Here is a 21,972-nt window from a genome sequence, read left to right as displayed (position 1 = left end):
CATTCCCACCAACAGTGCAGGAGGGTTCCCTTTTCTCCACACCCTCTCCAGCATTTATTGTTTCTAGATTTTTTGATGATGGTCATTCTGACTGGTGTGAGGTGATACCTCATTGTGGTTTTGATTTGCATTTCTCTAATGATTAGTGATGTTGAGTATATTTTCATGTGTTTGTTGGCAATCTGTATGTCTTCTATGGAGAAATGTGTATTTAGGTCTTCTGCCCATTTTTGGATTGGGTTGTTTGTTTTTTTGATATTGAGCTACATGAGTTGCTTGTATATTTTGGAGATTACTCCTTTGTCAGCTGCTTTGTTTGCAAATATTTTCTCCCATTCTGAGGGTTGTCTTTTCGTCCTGTTTATGGTTTCCTTTGCTGTGCAAAAACTTTTAAGTTTCATTAGGTACCATTTGGTTTTTTGTGTGTTTATTTCCATTTCTCTAGGAGGTGGGTCAAAAAGGATCTTGCTGTGATTTATGTCATAGAATGTTCTGCTTATATTTTCCTCTAAGAGTTTTACGGTGTCTGGCCTTACATTTAGGTCTTTAATCCATTTTGAGTTTATTTTTGTGTATGGTATTAAGAAGTGTTCTAATTTCATTCTTTTACATGTAGCTGTCCAGTTTTCCCAGCACCACTTATTGAAGAGGCTGTCTTTTCTCCATTTTATATTCTTGCCTCCTTTATCAAAGATAAGGTGACCACATGGGCATGGGTTTATCTCGGGCTTTCTATCCTGTTCCATTGATCTATATTTCTGTTTTTGTGCCAGTACCATAGTGTTTTGATTACTGTAGCTTTGTAGTATAGTCTGAAGTCAGGGAGTCTAATTCCTCCAGCTCCATTTTTCGTTCTCAAGATTGCTTTGGCTATTTGGGGTCTTTTGTGTTTCCATACAAATGATAAAATTATTTGCTCTAGTTCTGTGAAAAATGCCATTGGTAATTTAATAGGGATTGCATTGAATCTGTAGATCGCTTTGGGTAGAGTATAGTCATTTTCAGTGTTGATTCTTCCAATCCAACAACATGGTATATCTCTCCATCTGTTGGTACCATGTTTGATTTCTTTCATCAGTGTCTTATAGATTTCTGCATTCAGGTCTTTTGCCTCTTTAGGTAGGTTTATTCCTAGGTATTTTATTCTTTTTGTTGCAATGGCAAATGGGAGTGTTTCCTTAATTTCTCTTTCTGATTTTTTGTTGATAGTGTATAGGAATGCAAGAGATTTCTGTGCATTAATTTTGTATCCTGCTACTTTACCAAATTCATTGATTAGCTCAAGTGGTTTTTTGGTGGCATCTTTAGGATTTTCTATGTATAGTATCATGTCGTCTGCAAACAGTGACAGTTTTACTTCTTTTCCAAATTGGATTCCTTTCATTTCTTTTTCTTCTCTGATTGCCGTGGCTAAAACTTCCAAAACAATATGTTTAATAATAGTAGTGAGAGTGTACGCCCTTGTCTTGTTCCTGGTCTTAGTGGAAATGGTTTCAGTTTTTCACCATTGAGAATGTTGTTGACCATGGGTTTGTCATATATGGCCTTTATTATGTTGAGGTAAGCTCCCTCTATGCCTACTTTCTGGAGGTTTTTATCATAAATGGGTGTTGAATTTTGTTGAAAGCTTTTTCTGCATCTACTGAGATGATCATATGGTTTTTATTCTTCATTTGTTAATATGGTGTATCACTTTGATTGATTTGTATATGTTGAAGAATGCTTGCATTCCTGGGATAAACCCCACTTGATCATGGTGCATGATCCTTTTAATGTGCTGTTGGATTCTGTTTGCTAGTATTTTGTTGAGGATTTTTGCATCTATGTTCATCAGTGATATTGGCCTGTAGTTTTCTTTCTTTGTGACATCCTTGTCTGGTTTTGGTATCAAGGTGATGGTGGCCTCGTAGAATGAGTTTGGGAGTGTTCCTCCCTCTGCTATATTTTGGAAGAGTTTGAGAAGGATAGGTGTTAGCTCTTCTCTAAATGTTTGATAGAACTCGCCTGTGAAGCCATCGGGCCCTGGGCTTTTGTTTGTTGGAAGATTTTTAATCACGGTTTCAATTTCAGTGCTTGTGATTGGTCTGTTCATATTTTCTATTTCTTCCTGGTTCAGTCTTGGACGGTTGTACGTTTCTAAGAATTTGTCCATTTCTTCCAGGTTGTCCATTTTATTGGCATATAGTTGCTTGTAGTAGTCTCTCATGATCCTTTGTATTTCTGCGGTGTCAGTTTTACTTCTCCTTTTTTGTTTCTAATTGTGTTGATCTGAGTCTTCTCCCTTTTTTCCCTGATGAGTCTGGCTAATGGTTTGTCAATTTTGTTTATCTTCTCAAAGAACCAGCTTTTAGTTTTATTGATTTTTGCTTTTGTTTCCTTCATTTCTTGTTTTTTTTTAATTAATTTATTTATTTATTTTTGGCTGCATTGGGTCTTCGTTGCTGCACGCAGGCTTCCTCCAGTTGTGGTGAGTGCGGGCTACTCTTCATTGCAGTGCGCTTGCTTCTCATTGCAGTGACTTCTCTTGTTGTGGAGCACGGGCTCTAGGTGTGTGGGCTTCAGTAGTTGCGGTGCCTGGGCTTGGTAGTTGTGGCTCGTGGGCTTAGATGATCCACAGCATGTGGGATCTTCCTGGACCAGGGCTCGAACCCATGTCCCCTGCATTGGCACTGTACCACCAGGGAAGCCCTCCTTCATTTCTTTTTCATTTATTTCTGCTCTGATCTTTATGATTTCTTTCCTTCTGCTAACTTTGAGGGTTATTTGTTCTTCTTTCTCTAATTGTTTTAGGTGTAAGCTTAGGTTGTTTATTTGAGATTTTTCTTGTTTATTGAGGTAGAATTGTATTGCTATAAAGTTCCTTCTTAGGACTGCTTTTGCTGCATCCCATACGTTTTGGGTCATCGTGTTTTCATTGTCATTTGTTTCTAGGTATTTTTTGATATCCTCTTTGATTTCTTCAGTGATCTCTTGGTGGTTTAGTAGCATACTGTTTAGCCTCCATGTGTTTGTGCTTTTTACAGGTTTTTTTCCTGTAATTGATATCTAGTCACATAGCGTTGTGGTCAGAAAAGATGCTCAATATGATTTCAATTTTCTTAAATTTACTGAGGCTTGATTTGTGACCCAAGATGTGATCTGTCTTGGAGAATGTTCTGTTTGCACTTGAGAAGAAAGTGTATTCTGTTGTTTTTGAATGGAATGTCCTATAAATATCAATTAAGTCCATTTGGTCTAATGTGTTTAAAGCTTGTGTTTCCTTATTAATTTTCTGTTTGGATGATCTGTCCATTGGTGTAAGTGGGGTGTTAAAGTCCCGTACTATTTTGTGTTACTGTCGATTTCCCCTTTTATGGCTGTTAGCATTTGCCTTATGTATTGAGGTGCTTCTATGTTGGGTGCATAGATATTTACAATTGTTATATCTTCTTCTTGGATTGATCCCTTGATCATTATGTAGTGTCCTTCCTTGTCTCTTATAATAGTCTTTATTTTAAAGTCTATTTTGTCTGCTATGAGTATTGCTTTTTGAATTTCCACTAGACTTTTAAAATATTATTATAAATTATAACTCCTTTCTGACAAGATAGGGTGCTTTCAGGGTTCCATGGCTATATCCCACTTCTGAAACATTATGATATCATTTAGTACTATTTCTAATTTTAAATGTTTTCTAGAATGTTAATTGGTAGAATTTCTAGATTTCTAACTTTTTTTACATTAATATTTTACAACCATAAAATGAATAAAGAAGTATTTCTTTACCAAGATCATAACAAGATTACTAGCATCTGAAGTATAGCTAAAATACAAGTGGCTAAGCTAAGGAAGAATGTTCACATTAACAAATAGCTGTATCTCAGGACTTCCCTGGTGGTCCAGTGGTAAAGAATCTGCTTTCCAATGCAGGGGACGTGGGTTCGATCCCTGGTCGGGAAACTAAGATCTCACATGCTGCGGGGCAACTAAGCCTGCATGCTGCAACTATTGAGCCTGCACGCCTCAACTAGAGAGCCCGTGTGCCACAAGCTACAGAGCCCATGCGCTGTGTAGAGAGAAAATCCATGTGCCCCAACTAGAGAGAAGCCTGTGCACCACAACTAGAAAGAAGCCCTTGTGCCACAACAAAAGATCCTACGTGCTGCAACTAAGACCGGATGCAACTAAAAAATAAAATTAAATAAACAAATAGCTATATCTTTCATGCCAGCTGTGAAAATGTGGAATGTTTAGTTAAATTTAAGTCAAAATTTCAACATGAAAATTAGTACTGTATTATTACTATTATAATTTCTCATTATTTTCATGGGAATATCCTACTGGTTTTATCATTGTTGCTCCAGAAGGAATCAGAAAGAGTATAATAAAATATTATTATTATGTTTTGAGGTAAACTTCTCTATGCCAGGTACTATGGTGGGTACTAAATACACAAAGATTTTTTTTTTTTTAAGATGTTGGGGGTAGGAGTTAATGAGTTAATTAATTAATTAATTTTTGCTGTGTTGGGTCTTCGTTTCTGTGCAAGGGCTATCTCTAGTTGTGGCAGGCAGGGGCCACTCTTCATTGCGATGCGTGGGCCTCTCACTATCGCGGCCTCTCTTGTTGCAGAGCACAGGCTCCAGACGCGCAGGCTCAGTAGTTGTGGCTCACGGGCCTAGTTGCTCCGCGGCATGTGGGATCCTCCCAGACCAGGGCTTGAACCTGTGTCCTCTGCATTAGCAGGCAGATTCTCAACCACTGCACCACCAGGGAAGCCCCACAAAGATTTTTAAGAGACAAAGAGAGGAGGGTGGAAGGGAAGGAGAGGGGGGAAAGAGAGGGAAAGGAAGAGGAAAAGAACTCTGCCTTTTATAGTGGACAGAGATAAAAATACTAAGAGTGTGACTCAGGCTCCTCACTGTTGAAGTGGGAGTTTACAGGTAAGCAAGAGGTGGAGGCTAAATGATCCATGTAGTAATGAATTAGAATTGAAACCATGGGTATGAACTCATGTTTAGCTTAATATAGATACAGATGGTTGCATATAGAAATACTTGTAAATATATATGTGTACATATACACACATAATTTCCCTGCTTTGTCACCTTAGGAGGCCAAGGAACAATGACACCCAAGTAACAGCGAGCATACCTAGTACCCAACTCTTAGTTTCTAACACAGTTCTCCAGTGAAAGGAACCAGAAGTCCTTGGAGAAACAGCTGATTCTAAGACAGGGCAGGAAACATACAAGATGAGCCTGGAGCATCTTGTATGTGAGATATAAGTAAGGAAGTGATAAACAAACAAATAAAAAACCACACACACAATGATGACAGCACATCAAATGGACACAGGAACCAACTGAAAGAACTCCCTGTGGCCAAAGCTGGAACAGTTAGAGCAACAAAATAAACAAAATAATATTGAATTATAAAATAAATATCTGTGAGTACATACTGATAGAATAATTGGCCAAATAATTTGAATGTAATAACTAGAAGAGGAAGAGACAAATTTGTGCAGAAGAATTCCACATAATTTATGCAGCTGTTCTGCCCTCAGGAGGTGAAGCTAACTCCCCACTCTTTAAGTATGGGTTGCACATTGTGACTTCTTTTCAAAGAGGACAGTTTGGAAAGTGGGGGAAAAAAAGATTAACTTTACAGTGGAGAAATCTGGTGAACACTACCTCAGCCAGATGTTCAAGGTCAACATCAATAGTCATAGGTCATGTAGATCAAATGTACTCTCCATATGATATGAGGAAAATGGCACTTTATCTCTGTGGTTTTCCTCCCCCAAATTCGAAATCTCAGTCTATTCATGAGAAAAACAGACAAATCCCAACTGAGAAACATTTTACAAAATGTTTCAAAACTGTGAAGATCATCAAAAACAAGGAAAGTCTGAGAAATTGTCACATCCAAGAGGAGCCTAAGGAGACATAATGAGTAAATGTTCTGTAGTGTCCTGAATGGAATCCTGGAACAGAAGAAAGACACTAAGTATAAACTAAGGAAATCTGAATAAACTATGGACTTAAGTTTATAATAACGTGTCAGTATTGGTTCATTACTTGTAACAAATGTATCATACCAACTTTTTTTTGGCTGCATTGGGTCTTCATTGCTGCGCGTGGGCTTTCTCTAGCTGTGGCGAGCGGGGACTACTCTTCATTGCGGTGTGCGGGCTTCTCATTGTGGTGGCTTCTCTTGCTGTGGAGCCAGGGCTCTAGGCGCGTGGGCTTCAGTAGTTGCAGCACATGGGCTCAGTAGTTGTGGCACGTGGGCTCTAGGGCGCAGACCCAGTAGTTGTGGCACATGGGCTTAGTTGCTTCGCGGCATGTGGGATCTTCCAGGACCAGGGATTGAACCCGTGTCCCCAGCATTGGCAGGTGGATTCTTAACCACCGTGCCACCAGGAAAGTCCCTCATAGCAACTTAAGATATTAATAAGAGGGGAAACTGGGTTATAGTATATAGGGATCTCTCTATATATTGTAATTATATACAATATATAAATATATAATAATTATACATTTATATATTATAATTACATATACGTAATTTTTCTGTAAATCTAAAAGTATTCTAAGGCAAAAGTTTGTTTAAGAATACTAACATAGGACTTCCCTGGTGGCGCAGTGGTTAAGAATCCACCTGCCAAATGCAGGGGACATGGAGGAGCCCTGGTCCGGGAGGATCCCACATGCTGCAGAGCAACTAGGCCCGTACGCCACAACTACTGAGCCTGCACTCTAGAGCCCGCAAGCCACAACTACTGAAGCCCATGCACCTAGAGCCCGTGCTCTGCAACAAGAGAAGCCACTGCAATGAGAAGCCTGTGCACCACACTGAAGAGAAGCCCCTGCTCGCTGCAACTAGAAGAAAAAATAAAAGCCCATGTGCAGCAACAAACACCCAATGCAGCCAAAAATAAATAAATAAATAAATTTATAAAAAATAAAAGGACCAAAGCAAAAAAAAAAAAAAAAAATGCTAACAAAATTTTAATACAGTACAATGAATGCAGTGTAGGAATAAAAGCATATGAACTGTGGGAGAAAAGTGTGAGAGGAAAAAAAGAATTCCAAAATGATCCTTAAATACTTTGACTTAAAAAGAAGATCAGGGCTTCCCTGGTGGCGCAGTGGTTGAGAGTCCGCCCGCCGGTGCAGGGGACGCGGGTTCCTGCCTTGGTGCGGGAGGATCCTACGTGCTGCGGAGCGGCTGGGCCCGTGAGCCATGGCCGCTGGGCCTGCGCGTCCAGGGCCTGTGCTCCACAGCGGGAGAGGCCACAGCAGTGAGAGGCCCGAGTACCGCAAAAAAAAAAAAAATCAAATGCTCTTTTGTATCATGTCTTTAAATTTATCCATGTGTATAATGTGTATATTTTGGGTATTTCAACTTACAACACATTATATTATACAGTTCTTGCTGCTTATGTTAACTTCAGTATTTTTAAAGACCAAACCAAATCCTTTGTTTTTTTTTTTTTTTTTTTTACAAAAATAAGCCACAATCTACCAAAAGTAAAGAAATAACAATCAGATTTGGTGGAATATGAGAAGCATTCTATATTTAGCAAAGCATGACCTCCTCTCTTTTCAATATTTAATCTAGAAAAATAAACAGTTTGGGCATCAATTGTATAAATAAAAAATATCTTAATAACCCAGATACACTAACCTTACTACCCGGAATTACCTTGAATATTCATGCCTTATGTGATTTTTTTCAGGGTGTTCCCTACTCTTAAAATGCTTGTCTCTCTCACATTTTTTCTAAGTTCAAAATCTTGGTTTAGCTTTCAAGGTCACCTCAAATATTTCCTCCACCGGGAAGCCTCACCTGGTTCCCCAAGGATGATAGCTGCTCATTGCTGTGAGTGGTCGGTACTGTGTGTCCCTCCATTATCCCATGGACTTAATTTACAACTGTTGTTTATAGGTGTTTCTCCCATTTGGCTGTAAACTTCTTAAGAGCAAGGTCAGAATCATGGCTCCTCTTGGTCTCTGCACAGTGTCTGACACCCATTCACTCATCCAACACCATTTATTGCATGCCCACCATTCAATACCATGGAATGAACAGGAGGGAGAAAATTACAGAGAAAAATTAACAACTAAATGTTAATGTTGGAAAATCTTTCTAATCCAGCAAAGCTCAGAAAAAAAAAAATGAGGAGAACAATATTGAAACAGATCCAGTTTACTGAAAGCATTAACAGAAGCATTATATCACAGAACTGATGTTTTTTTTAAATCACTGGTGTATATGCTTCTAGGTAAAGGGCAAAGCTTCTATCGCTTTGCCCATTTTCCGTGATCTGGGACCCCTGTGGTTTGTGTATAGAAAGCTGGTAGGCTCAGGGCAAGTAAAATAAATTGAATCAATGTTCATTTTCAAAAGAAAACATGAACAAGCAGTAATTTAGGGGAAGGGAAAAGAGAAAAATGTTTTTTTCGTGGCAGAGGCCCGAAGTCCAACTTGGACTGTCAAGCTACTGCACAGGTTCTTACAAACGATCTTTTTCCCTTTTGGAACTTTCTGTTAAAGCAAAACAAGGTGCTGTCTCAATGTATACGTTACAGCTAGATTGATTTCCAATAGAACCATTTTTTGTGTATGCGCTCTTATAGAATTCTTGGTTTCTGCCTTCTCTAGTATTGATTAATTTAAATTCAATTTTTCAATGCCAAAAAAATATTTTTAATTACCATTCTCAAACAATTTCTGATAGGGCAATTTTAAGTGGATATTGTGCTCTATTCTATTCTATGAAGTCTTGCCCTGTCAGTGGCAGGCCTCCTGGTCTTTTCCACTGAACTTTCAAGCACTCTTTATATCTCATGATCCACTCACCCACAGAATGCAGAAATGATTTCTGATTTCATGCAAGATTTTGAATGCTTAAATTTCCCCCAAACAGCTAACATCATGAAAACTAGTCCTCTTTTATACCAATGGTTCAGAATCACACAGAAAGTTATTATTTATTAAGATTTCTAAATATGTTTCTAAATTGCCCTGTGGCTTTATTGTTTGGTTTCCAATGTCGTCTTCTCTAATCTATCATTGGCCACCCTCCCTTAACTCTTCCAAACTCTTTCCCAAAAGCCTGTTATTCCTTCACACCTGAGCCCTGATGGTGCACAGATAAGCTTACCCCGTCCCCACAATTCTCTAGGGAACCCCATGCACTCTCATGGGTTGGGACTGACTCTACCACCTTATTAGGGTTCCCATCAGCTTTTAATAAACTCTAGTCCATTTCCATTTTTAATAGTAGGGCATAATTAATCTATTTATTTTCAAAATATTTCATTTAACATGTCAGATTAATTCTGAAACAATAAATACCCCATGAGCTATCGATATGACTCTACAGATTTAAAAATTCCCAGTATGGTAGAGCCTAAAGCATCCCAATGTGGCAACAGTTTGGCTGAGTTCAAATCCTCGTTCTGCCACAGATAGGGCAAACTTGAGCAATTTTTTCTGGATCCTTGAGCATCATTCATCTCTCCAGACACTCTCTTTAGAGCATCTGTTGCGTGCCACGTGCCAAGGTCATAGTGGTGAACAAGGCAGTCACAGTGGTTCACTAAGTTGACCCTTTAATGGGCTAAGATTCCTCATACTTAAAATAGAAACAGCAACACCCATCTTGTAGGGTTGTAAAAATCAAATGGCTCCTAAACATGGCTCCTCAGCATCTCTGCTCTATGCCACCACCACCATGCTCCCCCACTTTCTTGTTCCTAAAGGATGATCTCTTTAAGTTTCCCTGCTGAAGCTCTTCAAGATGAAATAACCTTTTTGAGCCAGGACAGTTCACAGGAAGCCACCCCCTGGCCAGAGTTATTCTGAGGGTTGTTTCTGTGGCCTCTGTACAACCAAGAGAACAGTGCCCCTGGTCATGGCACACCATCACTGCCCAGAAAATGCCTCGGTTTCCTTCACCCATTTGTTTATGCTTCCCAGGTTATTTCAAAGTTCCCAATCAAATGGAAATGACACCTATCTCCCTTTCTATTGGTAAGAGGTTTTCTCCTCCCATGCAAGTTGCTTGGAGACTTCTCATCCATTGTTAATCAAAAGAAAAAGAGGAATAAAATACAACTTGCTTAAAGCAGCTACATTTAAATCTACATTCCATGAAATGGATCTACTCCCAAATCCATAGTTGTTTGAAGTTATTAGCTCACAGACTGAAAACTAAAGAATGTATTTCTAAAGATGTTTGTATGTTGAAGTATAAGGTGTAACTCTGGGAAGAATCTAATGTTTAATGCTATGTGTATTTGTTTCTAGATTCTGTTAGAAGTTGTGTAGCAAAGCTGTTCTTCACTTGCTCCCTAAAGGGTCATTATTGCCTCTACAGTAAATCCAGTTTTATTCTCATCAGCCAAGAACCTCAGCCGTGGATCCAGATCATGTTCCTATTTCAGCAGGTGTGTATAATTCACATTCATCGTGGCTCCTTGATGAGAATAACTCACATTTTGATGTGAATCAAATTGTATATGAATATAAAAAACAGCATTGATTTTTCTTCCTTTTCTTGAAATAATGATCTTATTCTTCTTCTACTTTACTAATGTTTTTCAAATGGGTTTCATCTTTGGCTTTGTTCTTAACAGTTGTCAGTTTTCCGAAAACAAACCAAGAAAACTTGATTTTACTTTTGCCCCTTCAGTCTTATTTTATTGACTTAGTCTGATTATTTGTTTTTCTCTTTGAGCAAACTCACCAAAAAACATGTTTATGCTGCTTTTCTTCTTTGTTCTTTTTACTATAATGTGTCCTTTCTTCTTCCACACCTTTGATATTATGTGATCTGGATGAAGCCTGACTTTGAGGTAAATAAAAATCAAATCTTCGACGTGATAGTTACAAACCCAGTGCTAGCCTTGTATGCTGGGCCAGACTCTTCCCCTTCTCTGTCAGTTTATGCCTTCATGCAGTTCTCAAATTAACAGATTCCAGTCTAAATGGACCTCTTTGGAATGATGATTAATTAAATCAGGTCCTGCTCTTCTTTAAGTGAAAGATCATATGCTGTATAAGTTTCTGGTAATAATCAAGAAATTCCCAGATGTGTCCACATTTTTTTTAACTTATTTTATATTGGAGTATAGCTGATTAGCAACGTTGTGATAGTTTCAGGTGCACAGCAAAGCATGTGTGCACATTTTGGGTTTCACAATCAATCTGTTACTGCTCTTAACCTTTTTAAATCTGTGGGCAACTTACTCAGGGTATAAGATCCTCTGCCTTTTCCCACTCAGTATAAAAAGCAGCTCATCTTGAGGATAACAATAAGATTTTTCTGGAAAAAGAAATTGTTATTCACTTGCTAAATAGAAACTTTGTACACAAAGACCACCTAGAGAGTCTTGTAAGTCAATATTTGGACAGGCATTGACATAGAAAATGGGATTTCACAAGGCAAAATCATTATTTTATTATACCTCACACATAAAGGATAATATATATGGTATTTTATATGTGTGTGTGTATAATTTTGTGACTTTTATGTTCTATATGTTTTTATAAAATTGTTCCCTTGAATTGAGACACTTCTCACATTCATAGATATAACACCACAACATGTAAATAACTGTTAAACACATAATTGGTTAGTAAACATACAAACAGTGTAAATCTTCCTTTGAAAATTTTAGAACCTAGGGGCAGGACAGGAATAAAGATGCAGACGTAGAGAATGGACTTGAGGACACGGGGAGGGGGAAGGGTAACCTGGGACGAAGTGAGAGAGTAGCACTGACATGTATACAGTACCAAATGTAAAATAGATAGCTAGTGGGAAGCAGCCACATAGCACAGGGAGATCAGCTTGTGACCACCTAGAGGGGTGGGGTAGGGAGGGTGGGAGGGAGATGCAAGAGGGAGGAGATATGGGGATGTATGTATATGGATATAGCTGATTCACTTTGTCATACAGCAGAAACTAACACACCATTGTAAAGCAATTATACTCCAATAAAGATGTTAAAAAATTTTTATTTTCATTGGCTTGAATGATATATATGTAAATGTGATTCTTTTTTTACATTGACAATCTCATTTTCCCAAACTGAGAATATCTTAAAGCTCTAAGAATATTCAGCCATTACACATTTTATAACTGAAAATGTTTGTGTTTCCCCAACCCCCCCACTCATACTGTTCACATCTGAGCAATTGAATAATGAACTCTTGGTTATTTCATGTCTATTCTTCATGATTTACTCTGTATAAATAAACTTGATATTTGTACTCTGTACTCTCTTGATACTTGTTTTAATTTTATACCTTAATTCTCAGATCTTTGAAAAATAAATATATATATTAATATTAACCATTTTCCAATTAAGTAACATGCTTGAGAAATGATTGAAGTAAATACTACATTACAAAGGTTAGGGGTATTTATAGAGATCAATATCAGCTGTCTTAAAAATCCTATTTATGGGCTTCCCTGGTGGCGCAGTGGTTGGGGGTCCGCCTGCCGATGTGGGGGACGCGGGTTCGTGCCCCGGTCTGGGAGAATCCCACATGCTGCGGGGCAGCTGGGCCCGTGGGCCATGGCCGCTGGGCCTGCCCGTCCAGAACCTGTGCTCCGCAACGGGAGAGGCCACAGCAGTGAGAGGCCCGTGTACTGCCAAAAAAAAAAAATCCTATTTATGTTAAATTTTCTGTTAAGAAATAAAAAACATGAAATGTACCATATGTTTGATCTTCAAGACAGATTTCCCTGTAGCTTTATTTAAATTTAAACCATTTTTAAGTTCAGACCAAGCCTAATAGTGCTTTGCTTTCAATCAAACAATACTGTTAGGACAAGAGATAACATGTCACGTTTCTCTCATTAATGCCCTTTCAGAGCCTGTTTCCTGAGCCCCTGTCTATACAGAGCCGTTCTGTGCAATTTCTCAGAGCTCTGTGGGAGAAGACCCAGGCAGAGGGTGCTCACAGCTTTGAAACAGCCATGATGGAGTCCACTTTCCCACAGCAGAAGGTAAATGCTTTTTTCCTTGGACATGTTATTTTAAACCAAGATTCAAGATTAGCTTGAAACAGTTTGCCTTTTCTTGATAGTTCAGTTTTTTCCCTTCATTCCTTTATTTTCTTTTATTATTAGAAAACACTAAGTAACGATTTACATGTCATGCTATAGTGGACTCAGGACCTAGAGATATCAGTAGACAAGGTCACTGCCCTTTGAGGCTCCCAGACTGACATAATACTGCCCACTCAGAGCCACACAAAAACCACACACATGGTATGGAATAGAAAACATTTTACAAAAGAAGACAGACAACTCTAGGACTGAAAAGGAAAGAGCATTGGGGAATCAAGCTCCAGCTTCTTTAGTGCTTTTCATTTCATCCTTCCATACTTCCTCTCATCACCTTGCCCTCTGCTGTCACCACAAAGCTAGAAAGGGAAGACAAGGTGAACAGGAAGGTCAGGGTGGGAAAGAGCTCTGTTGAGGCAGACAAGGATGATGTGAGACAGAGCATTTTAGGAGTGTGGAAACAGGGGCATCACTCTCAGAACACAGTTGGCTGAGATCTCCTGAGCAGGCCTTTGAACTGGGAAAGGACCAAACTGTGGAGCTACGCCTATCCAGTCAACAGAGTGTAACCAGAAGTGGATGTTCACTGCCGTGATCAGATCTGCCCATGAGAAAGGTCACAGGACTGGCTATGGAGAGAATGATTAGAGGAAGCCTGACTGGAGACAGGAAGACTACAAAGGAAGCAACTACTGTAATCAGGTAGGAAATGAAGGCCTGAGCTGAAGTTGGAAGTTGTAGGAAGAGGATGGATTCAAGAGCCATTAAAGAAACAGAATCAATAGGACTTGGTGCCTGATAAGGAAATTGAAAGAACCAAGGATGACTCCAGGTGCATTGTGTGGCCAATGGATGATGGCACCATCTTGAAAAAGAGAGACCACAAAGGAAGCTGATGTGGAGGAAGAAGATAAATCATTCTGGCTTACATATTTTGAGTGTGAGTGGTTTGTGTAGATAACCAGATGGTAATGGTGGTTGAATTGCCACTGTGGACCTCAGGAAGAAGGTCGTGACTGGAGATAATGGATTTGGGAGTCAAAGATAGCACTTGATGTCATGACAGTAGATTGGATAACTCAGGAAGAACATGGATAATGAGAATAGAGAATGGTTATTGATCTCTCCTTAGTAAATTGCCAGCTTCTGTAAGTCCTTCTCACACTCAGATATCCTGATTATCCTTATTTTGCCTTCAAGAAAGCCCAGTAATAAGCATTGGATGCTTACTGATCAAACCAGAGATTCTGAGAGTATATGATCATGGTCTTTGTCCTTGTTTTACTATTGAGAAGGGGAACAAACATACTAATATTAAATAAACTCAAAGTACAAACAAGTAGCAAATTAATCAAAAACTGTTACATTGTGAAACAAACTCATTACCTCTTAAGTGCTGAAGGATTGTGAAAAGATGAGAAATGGGTGTGATTAATCAGAAGTTTAGTTAGTATGGTCTGTAAGACACTGAAGCCACACCCAATTATTGCATCACTATATTTTGGCTGTGGTTTAAGAATTAGACATGTCGTATTAAGAATAAAAGAAATGCCATAGTTGCATCAATGCAAAGTAGAATGGAATTCTTTGCATATTTCCTGCAAATTTTAAAGTTTTGTATCATGTTTAAAGACAATGCCTCAAATTCTTATAAATGTTTCATAGTGAACTGTAGTTTAACTAGAGGGAACTTGTAAATTAAACCTCAGCAGACTGCTTCAAGTCCTAAGAGGTTGAAAAAAAACCCCAAAACTTCGCAAACCAGTTTTGTGCATGCTCACAAGTATACTTATTCATATTTCTTCTATTTCATGCCAATAAATATTCCTCTAGGGAAAAATTAACTGCAAACCAAAATGTTTTATAAATTTTTAAAACTTTATAATTTGGTTTATTGATAACTAATAGAAAAACTTTGATGTCTGGAATGTGCACTGTGTGACAAAGTTTATCAACCTGGGTATTTCTCAATCAAATTGATTTTCTACTCTCTTTATTTTATGAAGTGTTCTTCCCATGAAATTCATAATAGCTGTGAGAATGGTCCAAAGTCTGCTTTCTTTTCACCATATGTGCCAGGTTGTACATACACTAGTGATTTGAAAATGATGGGCATGTGTGTATCTGTTGCTGTGATAGAATTAATACTGCAGCCAACTGGATTCAGGTATAGAAGAAAGGAAGACACTTCTGAGAAAATGCCTAAGTCTTTAGAATATAATGCTCTGGAGAGTTTGTTATTGAGAATTCATTTTAATAAAATCTTGGAATTTTAGAATTGAAAATCAACAGTAAGTTATCTATTAATTTGTAAAGTGCTTGAGGGCAAGGGATGCACTATGTTTACCATTATATTTCCAGGGTCACACAGTGCCTGGCACATGGTAGGCTCTCAATAAATGATGAGTATCAATTGAATAAGTAAATAAATCCTGTCACTTTCCAGATGTTAAAATTGGAAGCATAGGGACCTGTCGTAGGTCACCTACCTAATCAGGTGCAGAGCTAGAGCACAAGCATACACCATGGTGACATCGGGTCCACCACCAATATATCTGGGTTTTCTCTACTCTGGCTTGTAAAATTACAATTCCCTGCCTCTTGAAGTAAGCCTTGATCGTGTGACTTGCTTAGCCAATGATATATGAGAAGGGATATGTGTCACTCCAGGCAGAAGCTTTTCAAAGCCAGTGTTTCATTCTCCATCTTCCCTTTCTTACCCTACCATGGGGACTGCAGAAGCAAATGTTGATATTGAGTTGTCAGAAGACGGACAAAACCTGGAACCCCAAACTACCACATAGAGGACTGCTGCTCTGGAGAGCCACCCAGACCCACCACACACTTCGCATGATGAAGGAACAATCTTCTGTTTTGTTAAAGACAGAAGTTTTGGTGTTTGTTATGGGAGTATAACCTATCTATCTTGACTACTTTTCTTAATTTTAAATAGTAATAAAAACATTTTTTAAAAACTTGGATTAATGGAAAGATATGCCCTTCTCATGCCTAGGAACACTGATTACACAAATGGAAATTTTCCCTCAAATCATAAATACAATTTATTTCCAATCATAATAGCAACAGAATTTCTTCATGGAGTTTGACAAAGTGATCCTAGATTTGAGAATAACCAAAACAGTTCTGCAAAAGAACAGAGAGGAGAAAATTTTTCTACTAGGAAATTAAAACTTATTCTAAAAGCACAATAAGATGAGGAGGTGATTATTGCTATAGGGATAAATTAATACTAATAAGGAATAAAGAGTCCAGAGATAGTTCCAAGCATATATGGACACTTGGTAGATGATAGAAAGGAGATTTCCAATCAGTGAGGAGAAAATAAAATATTTTAAAAATAATATGGGGGACATGTGACTTTTCAGATGGAAAAGATAAAATTAGATCCCACCCAGACACTATAATAAATAAACTAACTCTAGATAAAGCTCTAAATGTAATCAATGAAACTTTACAACAAGTAGAAGAAAATACCCATAGTTGTCTTTGTGACTTCAGGATAAGAAAGAATTTAAGACATAAGTAAACAGAAATCATAAAGGAAATATGAATAGATTTGAATACTTAAAAAGTTTAAATTTCTGTATGACAAATTACACCACAACAAAGTTAAAAGGCAAGCACAACCTGGGAGAAGTTATTTAAAATATGTGTAAGGGCCCTGAACCAAGATGGCGGAGTAGAAAGACGTGCTTTCCCTCCCTCTTGTGAGAACACCAGAATCACAACTAGCTGCTGGACAGTCATCAACAGGAAGATGCTGGAACACACCAAAAAAGATACCCCACATACAAAGACAAAGGAGAAGCGACAATGAGACGGTAGGAGGGGCGCAATCACAGTAAAATCAAATCCCATAACTGCTGGGTAGGAAAATCACAGACTGGAGAACACTTATACCACAGAAGTCCACCCACTGGAGTGACGGTTCTGAGCCCCACGTCAGGCTTTCCAACCTGGGGGTCCAGCAATGGGAGGAGGAATTCCTAGAGAATCGGACATTGAAGGCTAGTGGGATTTGATTACAGGACTTCGACAGGACTGGGAGAAACAGACTGCACTCTTGGAGGGCACACACAAAGTAGTGTGCACATCGGGACCCAGGGGAAGGAGCAATGACTCCATAGGAGACTGAACCAGACCTACCTGCTAGTGTTGGAGGGTCTCCTGCAGAGGTGGGGGGTGGCTGTGGCTCACAGTGGGGACAAGGACACTGGCAGCAGAAGTTCTGGGAAGTACTCCTTGGTGTGAGCCCTCCCAGAGTCTGTCATTAGCCCCACCAAAGAGCCCAGGTAGGTTCCAGTGTTGGGTTGCCTCAGGCCAAACAACCAACAGGGAGGGAACCCAGCCCCACCCATCAACAGTCAAGTGGATTAAACTTTTACTGAGCTCTGCCCACCAGAACAACAGTCAGCTCTACCCACCACCAGTCCCTCCCATCAGGAAACTTGCACAAGCCTCTTAGATAGCATCATCCACCAGAGGGCAGACAGCAGAAGCAAGAAGAACTACAATCCTGCAGCCTGTGGAAAAAAAAAAACACATTCAAAGAAAGATAGACAAGAAGAAAAGGCAGAGGGTTATGTACAGATAAAGGAACAACATAAAACCCCAGAAAAACAACTAAATGAAGTGGAGATAAACAACCTTCCACAAAAAGAATTCAGAATAATGATAGTGAAGATGATCCAGGACCTTGGAAAAAGAATGGAGGCAAACATCGAGAAGATGCAAGAAATGTTTAACAAAGACCTACAAGAATTAAAGAACAAACAAACAGATGAACAATACAATAACTAAAATGAAAACTACACTAGAAGGAATCAATAGCAGAATAACTGAGGCAGAAGAATGGATAAGTGACCTGGAAGACAGAATGGTGGAATTCACTGCTGCAGAACAGAATAAAGAAAAAAGGATGCAAAGAAATGAAGACAGCCTAAGAGACCTCTGGGAAAACATTATTCACAACAACATTCACATTATAGGGGTCCCAGAAGGAGAAGAGAGAGACAAAGGACCAGAGAAAATATTTGAAGATATTATAGTTGAAAACTTCCCTAACATGGAAAAGAAAATAGCCACCCAAGTCCACGAAGCGCAGAGAGTCCCAGGCAGGATAAACCCAAGGAGAAACACGCCGAAACACATAGTAATCAAACTGGCAAAAATTAAAGACAAAGAAAAAGTATTGAAAGCAGCAAGGGGAAAATGACAAATAACATGCAACGGAACTCCCATAAGGTTAACAGCTGATTTCTCAGCAGAAACTCTACAAGCCAGAAGGGAGTGGCATAATATACTTAAAGTGATGAAAGGGAAGAAGCTACAACCAAGATTCCTCTACCCGGCAAGGATCTCATTCAGATTCGATGGAGAAATCAACAGCTTTACAGTTAAGCAAAAGCTAAGAGAATTCAGTACCACCAAACCAGCTCTACAACAAATGCTAAAGGAACTTCTCTATGTGGGAAACACAAGAGAAGAAAAGGACCTACAAAAACAAACGCAAAACAATTAAGAAAATGGTCATAGGAACATACATATCGATAATTACCTTAAATGTGAGTGGATTAAATGCTCCAACCAAAAGACACAGGCTTGCTGAATGGATACAAAAAAAAGGCCCATCCATATGCTGTCTACAAGAGACCCACTTCATACCTAGGGACACATACAGACTGAAAGTGAGGGGATGGAAAAAGGTATTCCATGCAAATGGAAATCAAAAGAAAGCTGGAGTAGCAATACTCATATCAGATAAAGTAGACTTTAAAGTAAAGAATGTTACAAGAGACAAGGAAGGACATTACATAATGACCAAGGGATAAATCCAAGAAGAAGGTATAACAATTATAAATATATATGCACCCAACATAGGAGCACCTCAGTACATAAGGAAAATGCTAACAGCCATAAAAGGGGAAATCGACAGTAACACAATCATAGTAGGGGACTTTAACACCCCACTTACACCAATGGACAGATCATCCAAAATGAAAATAAATAAGGAAACAGAAGCCTAAATGACACAATAGGCCAGATAGATTTAATTGATATTTATAGGACATGCCATCCAAAAACAGCAGATTACACTCTCTTCTCAAGTGCACATGGAACATTCTCCAGGATAGATCACATTATGGGTCACAAATCAAGCCTCAGAAAATTCAAGAAAATTGAAATCATATCAAGCATCTTTTCTGACTACAACGTTATGAGATTAGAAATGAATTACAGAGAAAAAAATGTAAAAAACACAAACACATGGAGGCTAACAATATGTTACTAAATAACCAAGAGATCACTGAAGAAATCAAAGAGGAAATCAAAAAGTACCTAGAGACAAATGACAATGAAAACACGACGATCTAATACCTATGGTATGCAGAAAAAGCAGTTCTAAGAGGGAAGTTTATAGCTATACAAGCCTACCTCAAGAAACAAGAAAAATAAACAATCTAACCTTACACCTAAAGGAACTAGAGAAAGAAAAACAAAACCCAAAGTTAGCAGAAGGAAAGAAATCATAAAGATCGGAGCAGAAATAAATGAAATAGAAACAAAGAAAACAATAGCAAAGATCAATACAACTAAAAGCTGGTTCTTTGAGAAGATAAACAAAATTGATAAACCATTAGCCAGATTCATCAAGAAAACGAGGGAGAGGACTCAAATCAATAAAATTAGAAATGAAAATGGAGAAGTTACAACAAACACCACAGAAATAGAAAGCATCCTAAGAGACGACTACAAGTAACTCTATGCCAATAAAATGGACAACCTGGAAGAAATTGTCAAATTCTTAGAAAGGTATAACCTTCCAAGACTGAACCAGGAAGAAATAGAAAATATGAACAGACCAAACACAAGTAATGAAATTGAAACTGTGATTAAAAATCTTCCAACAAACAAAAGTCTAGGACCATATGGCTTCACAGGTGAATTCTATCAAACATTTAGAGAAGAGCTAACACCCATCCTTCTCAAACTCTTCCAAAAAATTGCAGAGGAAAGAACCCTCCCAAATTCATTCTGTGAGGCCACCATCACCCTGATACCAAAACTACAAAAAAGGAAAATTACAGACCAATATCACTGATGAATATAGATGCAAAAATCCTCAACAAAATACTAGCAAACAGAATCCAACAACACATTGAAAAGATCATACACCATGATCAAGTGGGATTTAACCCAGGGATGCAAGGATTCTTCAATATACGCAAATCAATCAATGTGATACACCATATTAACAAATTGAAGAGTAAAAACCATATGATCATTGCAATAGATGCAGAAAATGCTTTTGACAAAATTCAACACCAATTTATGATAAAAACTCTCCAGAAAGTGGGCATAGAGGGAACCTAACTCAACCTAATAATGCTATATATGACAAGCCCACAGCAAACATCATTCTCAGTGGTGACAAACTGAAAGCATTTCCTCTAAGATCAGGAACAAAACAAGGATGTCCACTCTCACCACTATTATTCAACATAGTTTTGGAAGTCCTAGCCACAGCAATCAGAGAAGAAAAAGAAATAAAAGGAATACAAATTGGAAAAGAAGAAGTAAAACTGTCACTGTTTGCAGATGACATGATACTATACATAGAGAATCCTAAAAATGCCACCAGAAAACTACTAAAGGTAATCAATGAATTTGGTAAAGTTGCAGGATACAATATTAATGCACCGAAATCTCTTGCATTCCTATCCACTAATGATGAAATATCTGAAAGAGAAATTGAGGAAACACTTCCATTTACCATTGCAACAAAAAGAATAAAATACCTAGGAATAAACCTACCTAGGGAGAGCGAAGACCTGTATGCAGAAAACTATAAGACACTAATGAAAGAAATTAAAGATGATACCAACCAATGGAGAGATATACCATGTTCTTGGATTGGAAGAATCAATACTGTGAAAATGACTATACTACCCAAAGCAATCTACAGATTCAATGCAATCCCTATCAAATTACCAATGGCATTTTTTATAGAACTAGAACAAAAAATCTTAAAATTTGTAGTAGACACAAAAGACCCCGAATAGCCAAAGCAGTCTTGAGGGAAAACTCCGGAGCTGGAGGAATCAGACTTCCTGACTTCAGACTATACTACAAAGCTACAGTAATCAAGACAATATGGTACTGGCACAAAAACAGAAACATTTTAGTGGAAAAAGATAGAAAGCCCAGAGATAAACCCACGCACCTATGGTCAACTAATATATGACAAAGGAGGCAAGGATATACAATGGAGAAAAGATAGAGTCTTCAATAAGTGGTGCTGGGAAAACTGGACAGCTACATGTAAAAGAATGAAATTAGAACACTCCCTAACACCATACATAAAAATAAACTCAAAATGGATTAGAGACCTAAATATAAGACTGGATACTATAGAACTCTTAGAGGAAAACATAGGAAGAACACTCTTTGACATAAATCACAGCAAGATCTTTTTTGACCCACCTCCTAGATTAATAAAAACAAAAATAAACAAATGGGACCTAATGAAACTTAAACGCTTTTGCACAGCAAAGGAGACCATAAACAAGACGAAAAGACAACCCTCAGAATGGGAGAAAATATTTGCAAACAAATCAACCGACAAAGGATTAATCTCCAAAATATATAAACAGCTCATGCAGCTCAATAGTAAAAAAACAAACAGCCCAATCCAAAAGTGGGCAGAAGACCTAAGTTTCTCCAAAGAAGACATTTCTCCAAAGAAGACATACAGATGGCCAAGATGCACATGAAAAGCTGCTCAACATCACTAATTACTAGAGAAATGCAAATCAAAACTACAATGAGGTATCACTTCACACCAGTTAGAATGGGCATCATCAGAAAATCTACAAGCAACA

At 38.3% G+C, this 21,972-nt stretch overlaps 1 protein-coding gene across 5 annotated transcripts in view; it reads left to right on the top strand.

Moving 5' to 3' along the window:
* Positions 1–21,972, top strand: part of VEPH1 (ventricular zone expressed PH domain containing 1) — a 216,775-nt gene that overhangs the window by 152,975 nt on the left and 41,828 nt on the right. For all 5 annotated transcript variants that reach the window (XM_032631409.1, XM_032631407.1, XM_032631408.1 and 2 more), the window contains 2 exons: positions 10,300–10,439; positions 12,875–13,009. In XM_032631409.1, coding sequence (XP_032487300.1) covers positions 10,300–10,439; positions 12,875–13,009 — 275 coding nt within the window. The remainder of the gene's footprint in view (positions 1–10,299; positions 10,440–12,874; positions 13,010–21,972) is intronic.

The sequence above is a fragment of the Phocoena sinus genome, chromosome 4 (genome assembly GCF_008692025.1).
Source record: "Phocoena sinus isolate mPhoSin1 chromosome 4, mPhoSin1.pri, whole genome shotgun sequence".
NCBI classification, from domain to species: domain Eukaryota; kingdom Metazoa; phylum Chordata; class Mammalia; order Artiodactyla; family Phocoenidae; genus Phocoena; species Phocoena sinus.
The sequence above is the reverse complement of the archived record's forward strand: the minus strand, read 5'-3'. Positions and strand labels throughout refer to the sequence as shown.